A 14041-nucleotide genomic window follows, 5' to 3' on the forward strand; every position below is an offset into this window, starting at 1 on the left:
TGTTAATCATTTTGGATGGGTATACATTTATGGATCTGAGGCCTCACCAGCCCTACAACAGTGATCTTCTCATGTTCACCACACACACACACACACACACACACACACACACACACACACACACACACACACACACACACACACACACACACACACACACACACACACACACACACACCACATCTCCCATCAATGCTGAAAGGCCTTAATTAGAGCAAAGGAGATGCTCCTACAGGCTTTGGCATATGTGTCTAAAATGTGTGTGTGTCTCCCAAAGCCTTCTCTATTGTGCCATCAAGGACAATGTCAACAACGAATGAAAGAGTCCTTCCTCTAGGCTCTCCACATAAAAAGAGTGAGAGAGAGAGAGGGGAGTTGAAGAATGAGAGAGGAAGGAGAGTCAGAGCAGGGAGGGAGAGAGGGATAGAGAGAGGGGAATGGAAGAAATGGAGAGAGAGAAGCAGAAAGGTGAGGGGAAGAGAAAGAGAGTGTTGAGAGAAGCAGAGAAAGAAGAGAGGGAGAGAGAGGATGGGAGAAAGAGAGGAAGTGATAGTGAGAGGCAGGGAGACAGAAAGAATAAGAGATCTGAGAAAAGAAGAGATGAGGATTCCTGGGCATCTACCAAGACTGCATCCTCCAGAGAGGAGAGGAAAGGTGAGGAGAGGAGAGGTAGGGCAAAAAGGAGACGAGAGGACAGGACTGGAGATGAGAAGAGAGAAGAGGCTGGGCAGAGAGTGGGCAAGAGGAGAGGACAGGACAAGCTGGGCAAAGAGGAGGCCAGGGGAGAGGAGACGAGAGATGAAGAGAAGCTATTTGGGCCTGGGCCTGCTTGTCTTTATGTGTTCCATTTCAGACTCTCTGCTATGAATTATAGAGTGGCTGTGAGCGTATGCATTATTGACTAGAAGGATAAAACCAGCCCAAGGAAGGATTCTCTGATATTCCCCATATACCTCAGCGGCCATATGTCCTGCAGGCCAACAAAGAATCATCAAATTCTAAAGAGGACTCAGACGGTCCATTATTTAGTGATATACATTATTTATATACTGTATTAGATGGGCTGTATCATTAGTATTATATCATATTTCAAGTTTGATTTCTTTGGTAATTCTCCAGTTATCTTCTCTCTTTGTTGGAGATACTATGTGACATGGCATGAAAAGCTGTGAGTACATGCCAACCCGATCAAGAGTTTGGCAAACAGCTGAACATGTGTGAGTGTGTGTGGGTCTGGGAGGACAATTCATCTCTAACCCTGTGTTTGTGTGTGTATGTGTGTGTGTGTGTGTGTAAAGACCACATGTGGCCGCTCCTCTCTCTCCCTCGCTCTCTCCTTCTCTCTCTCTCTCTCCCTCTCTTTCTCCCTCTCTCTCTCGCTCTCTCTCTCTCTCTCTCTCCCTCTCTCTCTCTCTCTCTCCCTCTTTTTCTCCCTCTCTCTCTCGCTCTCTCTGCCTCTCTCTCTCACTCCCTCTCTCTCACTCTCTCTCTCTTTCTCTCTCTCACTCTCTCTCTTTCTCTCTCTCTCGCGCTCTCTCTTTCTCCCTCTGGTGTTGGGTCCAGCCAGCCGGACAGGTGTTAGGCCACAGACCCGTGAAGTATTAAAAATGCATCTCTGATGGTTCTGTGGAGGAGCCTGGCCTAGGCTCAGGCCCCGAGAGAGAGACGTGTGTGTGTGTGTGTGTGTGTGTGTGTGTGTGTGTGTGTGTGTGTGGGGGTGGGTGGGTGGGGGTGGTGGTTGTATGTGTGTGCTGTTCTGCAGACAAATGAGCCTAAATATTATACAGAGCAACAGAGAACCACTCCAGCCTGTGTGTGTGTTTGTATACAATGTGGGCGCTGAGATAGATAGGATACTAGGAGAGGGTGAGGCGGGATGGGTTCTTAGAAGTGTGTGTGTTTGTGTGTGTGTGATATTGCTGAAAGGGGGACTCTTAAGAGCCGCAGGGGTCCTTCAGGGGACTATGGTAGGGCAAGGAACCTCCTGAATGTTCCTGCACTCAGACAGCAGGAAGGGGAAAAACATGATGTGGAGTATATATATTGTGTTTTAAAAAACACACGTACTAACAGAGCATCGACGAAAATACAACCACAAAAGGCTACCCTTAACCTAAACCCGCCTTAAAACCAACGCTGATTAGCCATTCGTTTGGTGAGCGGCTCCAAATTTTCTCCATCGCAAGAAGCCAGACTGATCTGCGAGTGGAAAAATGGAGCTCGCAAGATCAGGATGGTCACACAAGGCTAGTGTTAAACAGCTCACAGACCTTATAGCATGCATACATGGCATATGGTGTCACTGACCATGTTTACAGGCTAGTTGAATGCTCAAAATATAACTAGCCAACTGATGTGAAATTGTATTGGGTGTTTGTTGATACATAAGCATCTACTTTTTGTCGGCAGAACTGCACTGCATAGTGGATAACCTGCAAAAGTGCGCATCTTGCTCAAAATGCTTAGTTTATGCCTCAAACAAATATTTATGCCAATGAAACGGTCAGTGCAATCAAAATGACAAGTCATGATGCCATTGTTTATGTCAAGATAATCAAACTGTTCTGTCTTGTTGTCAATGTGACAGTTTACTCTTTTAGTATTTTCTATTGAACAATGTGGAAGGCAGCACTATTTTCTATTTTAAAACTACAAGGTTACACATTATTGTGTGTGGAGGGGGTTGATTGCAAAACAGTGGATGTGTTTCATAAGTGTGTACTGTATAAAGAAAAGCAAGGCTTTTATAGCATTGTGCACATTAAAAATGACTAATGTACCATAAAACAACCCTTGGTCAGAGCTGTGCACCACGGTACATCTTTCTATCCTGCCATTCCTGTCTGATGTTCAGATCACATATAAACAGACTATGACAACTAGTTATGACAGCTAGTTCAACACATTTGCATGTAATGACACAAGCAATGAAATAAGGCGAATTTGTTTTATGGGGTAGGACTATTCAGCAGGGAATCAGTATAGTGCATTTTGACCAACATGACATTAGCCATTGAATTTTCTTTTTTTAAAAAACAGCAACATTTGTACAAAATCAGTTGCATGGATGTACGAAAGCATTGCTTTTTGTTCAATATGGGGAGAAACTGCTTCAATGATGTCCACACAAGTGATACGATGATAAGATGTGGAGTTTGGCAAACAGTTTTGTGAATTGCAATTCTTATCTGAGAAATGTGCCAAAGCAACTGAGAAAAACTGTAAACTAACACAGCTCAAGATTGTATTATAGGCTCCATAAATTGGCATGCAGCATACCGCTTTCAGTCAGATAAAAGAATGACCAACATGACTACCTGTGTACATTTCGAAACTCAAATTATTAGTCATATATACCCCTCCCTCCCTTCCCTGCCACCTAGTTTAAAAGCCAAATGTTGGCAGGTACAGTATGTCTACATGTGATGGAACCTATGTTTAAACTAAAACAAGCCAGTCCATCTCTATGTGATGTAATGTGCAGTGTGTTTAAACTAAAACAAGCCAGTCCATCTTTATGTGATGTAAAGTGCGGTGTCTTTAAACTGAAGCAAGCCAGTCCATCTCTATGTAATGTAACCTACGGTATATTTAAACTAAAACAAGCCAGTCCATCTCTATGTGATGTAACCTACAGTATGTTTAAACTAAAACCAGTCAAAACAGATGAACTCCAGGGGGACTACCACTCCCAGCATGGAAACCAAAAGCCATTCTTCCTGAACCAAACACTCCACACTCTCATAACTGTACTGCCAGAAACATAACAACAGCCTGGGCAGCAGTGATCTGGCACACACACACAAACACACACGCATACACATACACACACATCTCTATGTTTTTGGTCAGAGCTCAGGCTAGGCTGGCTGAATGTCAAGGTCCACATAGCTGATCCCAGAGCACCCAAAGGGCTGGCAGTGCATGATTGAGTTCATACATGTCCTTGCAGTATGTGGAAACTGGACGCAGGCAAGCTCACATGATGTGGTTTGTGTTTCGTTGGACTGCGCTCGAGTCCAAACCAGTGCGGAGGATTACCAAGTACGAGTGGCTGGAAACGCCTCTGCTTTTCTCTCTCTCTCTTTCTCTCTCTTTCTTTTCTCTCTCTCTCTCTCTCTCTCTCTCTCTCTCTGCTACTCTCTCTCTCTCTCTCACTGCCTCTGCTGTGGGCCAAACAAAAGATGGAAGACTAGAGAGAACTGAAGAGAAGAGGGAGGATGGATGGATGAATGGAGAAAGAGAAGGATGGACAGGAAAGATGGAGGGAGAAAGAAATAGAGAGAGAGAAGGGAGGGAAGGATGGAGAGATGAAAGGAGGGGGAGAGAGAGTAGGAAGGGGATGGAGAGAGAGGAGGGTGGGAACAATGGAGGGGGAGTGAAGGATGGAGGGAAAAAGAGAGAGGGAGTGAAGGATGGAGGGATGGATGGAGGGGGAGAGAGAGGTGGAGGGGGCGATAGTGTGAAGATGGAGCGAGGAATAATAAAGACATCACCCCCAGGGCAGCGACATCAGTTGTACATCAACATTGGTCACGCTTGAGTTGGCAGCTAATGTACATCTGAGTTGAATTCACCAGTTCAGTTCCAGCGTTGCTCTGAAGCCAAGCTCCGAGTTCAACTCAAACATGCAATGTTCTGTATATATTTAGCCACTTTGTTTCACGCTTGGTGAAACACTTCTTTTCATTCATGCTGATTTATTTTTCTTCTCACTCATTGTGTTGTGTTAGTGTAAAATAATTGTAATGATGTCAAGGGGCTGGCAGGAAATAGAGCAAACTGCACTAAACACTGAACATATGTGTTCAGTACAGACATGACAATAAGAAATGAGTGTGCAAAATAAGCATGGTTAGGATAATAAGTATGCAAACATTTCACTGTTTTTAGTGGAATCATTTAGGATGAGTATGCGAGATGAGTATATTTGGAATGTGTATGCAGAGTGTGGAGGTCAGGATGAGTGTATGAATCAGGCCCATGAGTGGGGCATGATGGATGTGTATGTGTCTCTGTGTGTGTGTGTGTGTGTGTGTGTGTGTGTGTGTGTGTGTGTGTGTGTGAGGGAGTGGAAAAGCAAAAGCGTGCTCGCTCCCAGAGAGGCCATGAAAACATCAATGAGGCCTCACTGACCTCACTGACCAGCCAGCTGCTCAGGACAACACACACACACACACACACACACAATAGGGTTAAAATAGAAAACAGCACTCCTCCTTTTTCTTATTCTTTCTCTTCTTCTTCCATCTCTCCGTCCTTCTCTCCGTCCTTCTCTCACTCCCCTGCCTTGAGGAGAGCTGAAAAAATAACAAGGTGTGAGTCACGACTCAGAGCCCGCATCTGTTGGGGTTGTATCGGTGATCCTCCCGCTCCCGTTGTGCTCGCGGTCGGTGTGACGCATCATGGCGAGCTGGCCAGGGCTCCTCCGCGCCCCGTGGCTGCATTCTGGCCTGTTTTACGCCTCCATGTCACTCCTTGTCGGCCCCGTTCCCTCGCCGCGCGTAGCCAGGTTTGACAGACACTCTTGAAAATGCGCCCGCTGTTTACACATCAGTGGGCAGAAAAATTGCCCGCTCCCAAAAATAAGGGAGACGCGTCTCTTGTAAGGCATGTTGTGGGGTCTGACCTCCCCTATCTTGGTACATCTTCAAAGCATCAATTACATTACATTACATTACATTACATTACATTTGGCTGACGCTTTTTAACCAAAGCGACTAACAACATGGTAAACAGTAAGTTTTAGAACAATTCTCACAATTTTAGGACAGTTCAAAAAAAACATAAGAGTACAGTAAGAATAAGTGCGTCGGTGAATGCTGATTTTAACAGTTACTTGTCAGTTTAAAACGGCTGGTGAGTGCTAGGATCAGTAAGACTTGTTGTAAGTGTTGCTATGAGAGTAGATGTTCTCTAAAGAGCTGGGTCTTCAGGAGTTTTTTGAAAGTGGAAAGGATGTCCCTGCCCTTGTAGGAACTGGCAGTGTGTTCCACCAACGAGGAACAACAGATGAGAAAAGTTTGGATTGGCTTGAGCGCACGGTGGTAGAGCTAGGCGTCTTAGTCAGAGGGCGCAGCGTCTGGAGGTAGTGTAAGTCTGTATGAGGGCATTCAAGTAGGTGGGAGCAGAACCGGAGACTACTTTGTAGGCAAGCGTTAGAGACTTGAATTTGATGCGGGCATATAGGTAGCCAGTGCAGCTGGATGAGCAGCGGGTAACATGTGCCCTTTGGGTTGGTTGTAGACCAGGCGCCCGCCCGCTGCTCTGGATCATCTGAAGTGGTTTCACTGCGCAGGCTGGGAGACCTGTCAGGAGGGCATTGCAGTAGTCGAAATGCGGAGATGACTATTGCCTGAACCAGAAGTTGGGTAGCATCTTGAGTCAAGTAAGTCCTGATTTTCCGTTATGTTGTAGAGTGCAAAACGGCATGACCGGCTTACTGAGGCAACATGATCTGAGAAGTTTAGTTGGTTGTCAAGAACAACTCCTAGATTTCTTGCAGTCCTGGTCGGTGAAACAGACAGGGAGTCAGATTTGATGTTGATGTCGTGGTGTATGGTAGGTTTAGCTGGGATGACCAGCAGTTCAGTCTTTGAGAGGTTCAGCTGGAGGTGGTGTGCCTTCATCCATGTAGCTATGTCTGAAAAGGCAATCCGAGATCCGTGCTGAAACCAGGGGTCGCCAGGTGGAAAGGACAGATAGAGCTGTGTGTCGCCTGCATAGCAGTGGTAAGGAGAAGCCGTCTAACGGATAATCTGTCCCAAGGAGGTGGTGTAGATAGCAAAGAGGAGGGGCCCAGCACTGAGCCCTGGGGACCCCTGTGGTGAGATGGTGAGGTGCGGATAGCTGACCAAGCCATGATAAGGCTAAACGAGCGTCCTGTGAGGTAGGATTCAAACCAGGAGAGAGCAGAACCGAGATTCCCATGTCAGCGAGTATAGAGAAGGATACAGTGATTAACCGTGTCAAAGGCAGCCGATAAGTCAAGCAGAATGAGTACTGATGACCGAAATGTCGCCCTGGCTTCTTTTAAGGCTTCTGTTACAGACAGCAGAGCCGTTTTCGTAGAGTGGCCGCTTTGAACCCAGACTGATTTGGATCCAGAAGGTTGTTCTGTGAAAGGAAGTCAGAGACCTGTTTGGAGACTGCTCGTTCAATGCCTTTGGATAGGAAAGGCAGTAGTGAGACAGGGCGGTAGTGACTTGAGCAGGGTTGAGAGAAGCTTTCTTAAGTAACGGTGTTACCCGGGCCATTTTGAACGCTGTTGGAAATGTGCCGGAGGTTAGCGAGGCATTGATCACATGTGTGATAGCTGGAGCGATGGTCGGGTTGATGGACTGAAGTAGGCTCGTAGGTATAGGGTCCAGCGAGCATGTGGTAGGACGGCTGCATGTCAGGAGTCAGGAGTCAATTAATCCAAATGAATGTTTAAAAGTAACACAATGTAGTTCTTATACCTCAGAATAATGGTTTCGAACTCATTTTGATGCCATACTGACTAACATTATGGAGAATGGACTTTCTGGCTTTGTTGGTGCTGGTTTGGAATGCCGCGAATAAGAGCACAACCTTTTTTTTGTCGGTTCTAGACTAATTGGGTACCCCCTAAGCGCTAAATGGGTCAACAGTATGTTAAAATCGACAAAGAACAGGCAGTCCTACATTGTGTTACTGTAACGGCAGGCAGGCTAACTTCAGAGGGAGCTAAATGAGAATGGCAAAAGACGCAGGAACGTGCCCTTAACAGTCCATGACAAAGCTGGGCTTTGTTTCTGTAAGCTGCAACAGAGAGGCCCAGGAGGGCACATCCGTATGCCAACACAAACACACTCTCTCCCTGAAACTGGCACAGGAGACACCAAATATAGCTGTCACTGAAATATCCATGAAACCCTGACAGTTTAAAGCCTGAGGTGGTGGCAGGAGAGCAGCTTGTGTTGTCTCTTGGCAATTTTGGGCCAACATCGCAAACACTGCAGATATGACCACATGGCTGCGGAGGACTGTCCCTGTGTGCTAGACTGCCTGAGGGGGAGGAAGGGTGGAGTTCACCCCTGGTGTCCTTGGTAGGTTCTGTGTGAAGAGTTTGCCTTTATTTTGCTAGGTCTCGTGTCTGAAATACACTGAATGTATTTGAGAGCAAATACAGATCAAGAGAGAGAAAGAGAAAGAGACTGTTTTGTTCCCTCAAAAATGCTGAATGCATTAAATACATGCATTTAATCAGCCATTATATTCAATATGAACTGTAGGGAATTGTCACAGTCAGTATACAGTACAGCATACATTTAGTGTCATTTACCTGCATGTTGTTCGATCATACTCACTTGCAGACAAACACACACAGAATTCTGCTGACACCACGGACATGCGCCTTGTTCTTAGACTTTCTAGTCCACTTGAACTCGTCACTCAGAGTCTAGTCCGCAGCTAGTGCCCTGGAAGTTTGACGAGTACAAAGAAATTGGAACTTACCTGGACAGAGCCACACATACACCCACTGTCGACCACATTTACATCCAGCACCCAAGGACAGCATGGGCAGAAGAAAAATATTGTGTGTGTGTGTGTGTGTGTTGCTGCATGTGTGTGGCTGCTCTGCTAACCCGTCACTCATGGACGGGCATCAGAGACACTGAAAGACTCCAGCGTGACAGCTGTGTCACCCCGCTCCCTGTCCGAACTGTTTTGGTGACCTGTCCCTCCGCCCTGGGCCACTTGCATGTGTTTGTCGTTTGGCTCTGGTAGTCTGGGCTTGTTTGCTTTCCTCTTAGATCCTCAGAAATCAGATTGAATGTATTTGGTCTATTCAGATATAGAGGAGGAGGAGGAAGTAAATATGCCCATCCCAAGTGTAGAACAGAGGGAATTCATAGTCCTTATGGGCATGTGTAGCGAACGGAATCTACATCCGCATAGTAAGGGTTACACCTGTTCCCTGGATGACTGGAAATTACAAGATCTGTGTCCCTAACCCCCAAGTCAATTCGCCTCAGACCTATGCTGCTTTCACTAGATGAATAGAATAATTTAGGCTTCAGGATTTCAGTGTGTCACAGTGATGACCTAAAGAGCATAACACGTTCATGTTACGTTCAAGTGTGGGTTTGTAAAGTGTCACTTACCCTGTGTTTTCCCCAAACTACACTATTCTGACAGCAGAGAATGAGACGTCCCTACTCCAGAGAAGATTACCTGAAATCAAAATGAAGAACTTCCCAGCAGAAACAGTATTTGAAAAGAAGAAAATAAGTGCTGGTTTATTATACTATTGCACTTGTAAAAAAAAATATTAGATAAGATACAATGAAATAAAATATTTTGTCAATCAAAACAATCAATGAGTTTACCCCTTACTCTTGACAAATTTATGACACACAAAACGGTTGGCCAACTTTTAGAGACTGAGCGCTCAAATAATGCTATTCTTAATGTTCAATGAATTCAATATGAAACCCTTCAGTTCAATGTCACAAATGTCAGAACATGCTTTTCAACCTTGAAGTAGCCTACTAACAGTTCTTAGCAAAATTGTACAATAACATTTGCCATAATAACAAAGATAATGTGTTACAATCACCGATGTACTGCTTTGGGCATAAAATGTCTCAGTCCAAAATACCCAATTCAAAACGAAAGTGTTCAAATGAGCTCCTTGTAATTCAGTCTGTATGGTTTAACAAAAATAATTAGATTAACTTCCTCTTCTTTACACAGTCCGTAGCCGTTAACAAAGTAGCAAAACAAATAGCAAAAATCCTTTGTTTCAGTTCTAGCAGGAGCTATTCCACAGAAGCAAAAATAAACAAAGCAATATAGTTGCTGGCAAATGACACAAAATTAGGTTACTTCACCACTGAGCCTCACTCTCGCACGTAGGCTACACACTCCAAAAGCCAGGAGGCAAACAGAACTTTGCGCTACTAACTTAAACTTCACTATACTGAACATTAACACCGTTCTTCTTAATTATCTCCTTCTCATATCGCAGCCATTCACACGTTACCGCTTTTCTCTGTCCTCTTCACGTAACTCTCACTCTCCCTCCAACTTCCGGTGCAGATCTACTCCACACTTCTTCTATGCTATTTCTAAATGCTGATTGGTTACCGATTAAAATATTTTAAAAGTAAATATATTTTACATCTGTCACACATGTCCCCCTACTTGGCGGCCATCTTGGTAACACACTTTGGGCAGTTATCAGGCAACTATTTTCCCATTCAAGTGAATGAGGAGGCATACAGGAAGAGGCGGGTGGATGTGCAGACAACTGCCATATTGGCATTAAGAACTAACCCCATGCTTTTCTATGGAGGATTCTTTGAGTACTGTGTCCCGTCAAAGTCTCTGTTGTAGTCCCTAATATAGTTTCTTTTTTTAATAATTTTACCTTTTCAGGTCTGTGTTATTTTCTCAATTTTAGGAAGAAGCGAGTCAAACATTTATGCAGAGTTTTCTTTAGTAGTTATACTATGTGTGTCTATGTATAGTTTTAATGATTTAACTATATCTCTTTCTCTCTCTCTCTCTTTGTATCTGTCTTACTGGCTTTCTCTCCTAGGCTCTCAATGGGTTTGTGTTGGTCACCACAGCAGAGGGGATTATTTTCTACTCCTCACACACAATTCAAGACTACCTGGGCTTCCATCAGGTGAGTTGAGCTGCTTCTGGGATTCACTACCACTGGCCATCCACAGCCTCAGCCTCTGGAAAAAGGCTACACCAGTTAGCCTATAGCTCCTATTTAGCTATAGGCTAATTGGTGTAACCCACTTCCAGTAATTATGCTAAGCTAGGCTAACATTGTCAGATTAGGTAATGGCACACACAGAGAAGAAAAGGGTGTGTATCCTCTCATCCAGGGGCGCAGGAGATATTTTGAAAGTGAGGGGGACCAAATTGTGAACACAAACCCATAGTGAGATCAGATTTCCAGATATCGGATTCACCACCTCTGGCCCACTTTCGACCATCATATTTTAAACTTGCCAGAATATTAAGATAATACCATTGATTGTTTTCAAACAATTGTTTTCACTACTTGGGCCAATTGTAGAATACTGGTCACTACTTGGGCCAATGGTAGAAAAAAGCAACATGGGATGTTGATGTTTTATGAAGCCATGAATGAATCATCATGCATATGATCCAAACATAGACTACATGATCAAATAGCCTAGTTAGGCCTACTTAAATTGTCTGGTATAAACCAAATCAACTCTCCACTGTGTGTTTGCAGTTAATATTTATGCAACGTTAGAACTTAACAAGTGTTGGTTTAACAAGTTACCAGTCCAGAACACACAGAAAATTGCAACAGAAAGTTGCCTTTATAATCAACTATTTGTTCCAACAGCATTTAAACCAAGCATTTATAAAATTGAAAAAAAAAATGTACATAAGAAGTAAAATAAAATACTGTTACTGTAGTGACTGTATCACACTATCCCAAGCTTCAAAGAGCTCCCCACGTCTGTGACAGGCAGACGTGACGTGACACCGCTAAATTCTCAGCTTGTTTATACCCCACACTGAACGCATAAGAACGCTATGCACTATGAACGAAGGTTTGAAATAAATGTCTTAGAACAAAAACGTTGATAGACTTGTATTTTAGGCTAGTGAAAACGAGTTGATAAGTAGGCCTATAGGCTAGTTGAGTTTGTTATCATAAACATAACAGCTAACGTCATGTTGAGCAGGAGAAGTTGAGCACTAGGCTACCATAAATCCTCAAATTATGCCCGGGATTGATTCTATTTATAGCAGGACAAATAAAGGCAGGTTCCCATACAAGACGGGGTAACAATTGCCTACCATACCAACAAATGCCATTAGTCCACTAGAAGACATTGTTCGATTTAGGTCAATGAAATAACCTCTTCTTAATATTTTATTATATGTTGTATTGTATTGTATTATGTTGGTTGGATTAATAACCTACTGTTGGCAAAGAAAAGTCGTTTACCTACCATGGGTCTCCAACAAACGTTCTCAAGCTCATTCTCTTGCCGCCCCTTTCGATCTAATTGCCAGAGGCTGAAGCCTATTAGCCTAAACACAATTGTTGCGACTCAAGGCATTCCAGCCTACGAATTTTATTTAAAAAAAAAAATACTAAATCATGCATAATTAAACAATAACTAAATTTAGGCTACTTGTCTACGCAAAAGGTTTCCATTACAGCACAACCCCTATTCAATGAAGGGCTGCCTTGTCTCAAGAATAAACAGCAGTGGAAATCCCCGACACTTTTTTCAACTGCATGAAACTTAACAGTGAACCATCAAATATCTCCCAGATTTCAGTGCCCATCAGTCCCAACATTTAGCAATATAATTCAACAGTCCAAAAGTAAATTAAATCCCAAACCAAACCGAAAATGCTTTTGATAGCCTACCGGTATGCATGCCTCTCCAAACGAAATGCATGTCTAAATGCAGGTTAGTCATATTTAAAAAAGCCTGCCTCCAATACCAGCCTGCCTCAAATAAAGATGATGATAAATGATTTATGCTAAGCAAGTAGCCTGGATTATTTTATGATTGTTAGTAGACAAACTGGCTTCCGATATCCAACAGAGTGAATATGAGATTGTGCAGTCTTACAGTACTCTAGATGGCTGTGGTTAGTGATGTGATGCTGTTAATGGGGAGTTTTACAGTTAGCGCAAATCCTATATGTTATTATTTATTTAGCGTACCTATAAGGCTTTTTTTCCTTATCAAAAGTGAGGGGGACGACGGCCATCTCTTCAGCACTGCGTGGGACATATCCCCCACGTCCCCCGTGCCTCCTGCGCCTCTGCTCTCATCTAACTCTGGGGTAGACGGCAAATAAGCTCATTTCCCAAAAAGCTGGAGTGTTCTTTTAAGTCTAACTATATCCAATGGCCTAAAGGCCCTTGGTCTTTAAGAAAAAGAAAATCAGTTTGGATAAAGTCTGGAATTGTTAATTGCATAATGAATAATCTGTCAGTCAGGTTGAGATGTGGCCACTCCCAGACCCCCATCTGTTCGTCCTGGCCGAGCCTCTGGGCTCCTATCGAGGCCAAACTTAGACATTTCTCAGCTCACCTGAGGATTTCCACAGGATAAGAGTTTGATAAGGCCCAAGGGCAGTTGGTTGAGCAGTTCCAATCCAAAGCCTCTATGTTTAGCCTGTGTAACTCGCCCTGTGTATGTGTGTGTGTGTGTGTGTGTGTGTGTGTGTGAGTGTGTGTATTTGTGTGTGTGTGTGTGTGTGTGTGCCCTGCAGGTTGACCGGGCCTCTGGGCTTGCGTATGATTAGCAGGACTTAGCAGCAGTGTTTGTATTTGTATTAATGTCGTGTGTTTGCATACAGTGGCCTGATCCAGAAGGAAGGATGTGTGGGATTCCACATAGCTGAAAGAATTTTTCAGGGGTCTATGTTGAACTGATCAACAATTATTTAATTGAGTATTGAAGTTGGGTCAGTTTTAGGACAGTTTTATCCAAAACGAATTATATATGTAAATTATTACAAGGGTCAGTGTCCCCAGAGGGACTAAGGGTTAAGAGCCTTGCTCAAGGGCACAACAGTAGCAGCTGGGAATTGAACCCACAACTTATCGGACTACTATGGGAATTGAATCCACAACTTTTCAAGGTACTGCATGGTATCCCAGCTCCTTAGCCACTATGCTACCACCACCCTACTTAGCCATGTTGAAGAGTCGTTCGGTATTATTGGTCATCAAGAGACATGACCAGTATTGTATGTTAGCAGGCCCTGTGTTTATCATCTCTCTTAGCAACAGTATACAAAGAGAGGTCCTGTGGCATAATGATGGATGGTTTTGACCGCTGCTATCGCTATGTAATTGTTCATGATATATTATTCTGGAAGTGCTGTCAGACTGACAAACTGCAGGCCCTCTGAAAGACAGCTAGTCCGTGAGCCGCTCGACCCTGCTGTAGGCTATGAGCTAACAGGCAGGCTTACACGTAATGGACAGATTCAGGTTAATTAAACCGGCCAGATCAGAGCCAGACCAGGGCCAGATTAGAGCCAG

At 43.9% G+C, this 14041-nt stretch overlaps 1 protein-coding gene across 1 annotated transcript in view; it reads left to right on the top strand.

Annotated features, from left to right (window-relative positions):
* Positions 1-14041, top strand: part of ahr1b (aryl hydrocarbon receptor 1b) — a 79535-nt gene that overhangs the window by 40879 nt on the left and 24615 nt on the right. Inside the window, exon 4 of the mRNA XM_048234897.1 lies at positions 10568-10657. Within this exon, the coding sequence (XP_048090854.1) occupies positions 10568-10657 (90 nt within the window). The remainder of the gene's footprint in view (positions 1-10567; positions 10658-14041) is intronic.

Source organism: Alosa alosa, chromosome 23, assembly GCF_017589495.1.
Source record: "Alosa alosa isolate M-15738 ecotype Scorff River chromosome 23, AALO_Geno_1.1, whole genome shotgun sequence".
Classification (NCBI taxonomy): domain Eukaryota; kingdom Metazoa; phylum Chordata; class Actinopteri; order Clupeiformes; family Clupeidae; genus Alosa; species Alosa alosa.